Genomic DNA, 854 nt, shown 5'->3' on the forward strand with positions numbered 1-854 from the left:
GCTATAATATTTCCTCGGAATTCATCGGTTTTTTCCGAGTAACACATATTTCCTCGGAATTTCCTCGGAATATTCCGACGAATTGATATTTCCTCGGAATTCCGTCGGTATATTCCGAGGAAATTCCTCGGGATATTCCGAGGATTTCATTTTCCGTCGGAATATCCGTCAGAATACCGCTGTTTTCTTGTAGTGTAATACACATATATAATTTGAAACAGTACTAAGTTTTTAAATATATTGTGAAACTGACCTGGAAAATAACAATTATATTATGAAACAGTACTGAGTTTTTGAAATATATTGTGAAACTGACCTGGATAAGAATCAAAGGTGCGTTGATAACCTCACTTGAACCTTCTACGTCAAAGAGAAGTTCTTCAAAGCAAGGGAAAGGAGGACTAAGAGCATCCTTTTCTTCAAACTCAGCTAGTGTAACGTCAGCATCTGCCTCTATGAATAAGACGCCTTGGCCTGTACAGTCCACTGCAAGTTTCCGGTTCGGTCCTTCTCGGAGCCTACCGGCTAACGGGTAGTAGTAGACCAGCGTCTGGGCCAGGGCTCTTCGTATCACTGCGACCGGATCAGAGTAAACATTGGGGTTGTGTCTGTAGAAAAAGATAGAGGGAATATGGAATCTTAGTCCTTCTTGGTCATCAATGTCGGAGAGGAGTTTGAGCTCTCTCGGTGTTGGCTTGGCCGGGGATACTAACTCTGGCTCCCGTCGGTTCACCTTGAAGGTAAGTGAGCCGGAGGTTCCTGGTGGAGGGATTTTTAGCTCCATGGTCTGAGATATGATGGTGATATAACCAGTGGCGGATCCAGGCCAATTATTTGACAGAGGCACAAAACAA

At 43.6% G+C, this 854-nt stretch overlaps 1 protein-coding gene across 1 annotated transcript in view; it reads right to left on the bottom strand.

Moving 5' to 3' along the window:
* LOC106328018 ((Z)-3-hexen-1-ol acetyltransferase) overlaps positions 1-854 on the bottom strand; it is a 6,107-nt gene extending 5,253 nt beyond the window's left edge. The window contains exon 1 of the mRNA XM_013766366.1: positions 317-854. Within this exon, the coding sequence (XP_013621820.1) occupies positions 317-784 (468 nt within the window). The 5' untranslated portion in view covers positions 785-854. The remainder of the gene's footprint in view (positions 1-316) is intronic.

Source organism: Brassica oleracea, chromosome C3 (assembly GCF_000695525.1).
Source record: "Brassica oleracea var. oleracea cultivar TO1000 chromosome C3, BOL, whole genome shotgun sequence".
Classification (NCBI taxonomy): domain Eukaryota; kingdom Viridiplantae; phylum Streptophyta; class Magnoliopsida; order Brassicales; family Brassicaceae; genus Brassica; species Brassica oleracea.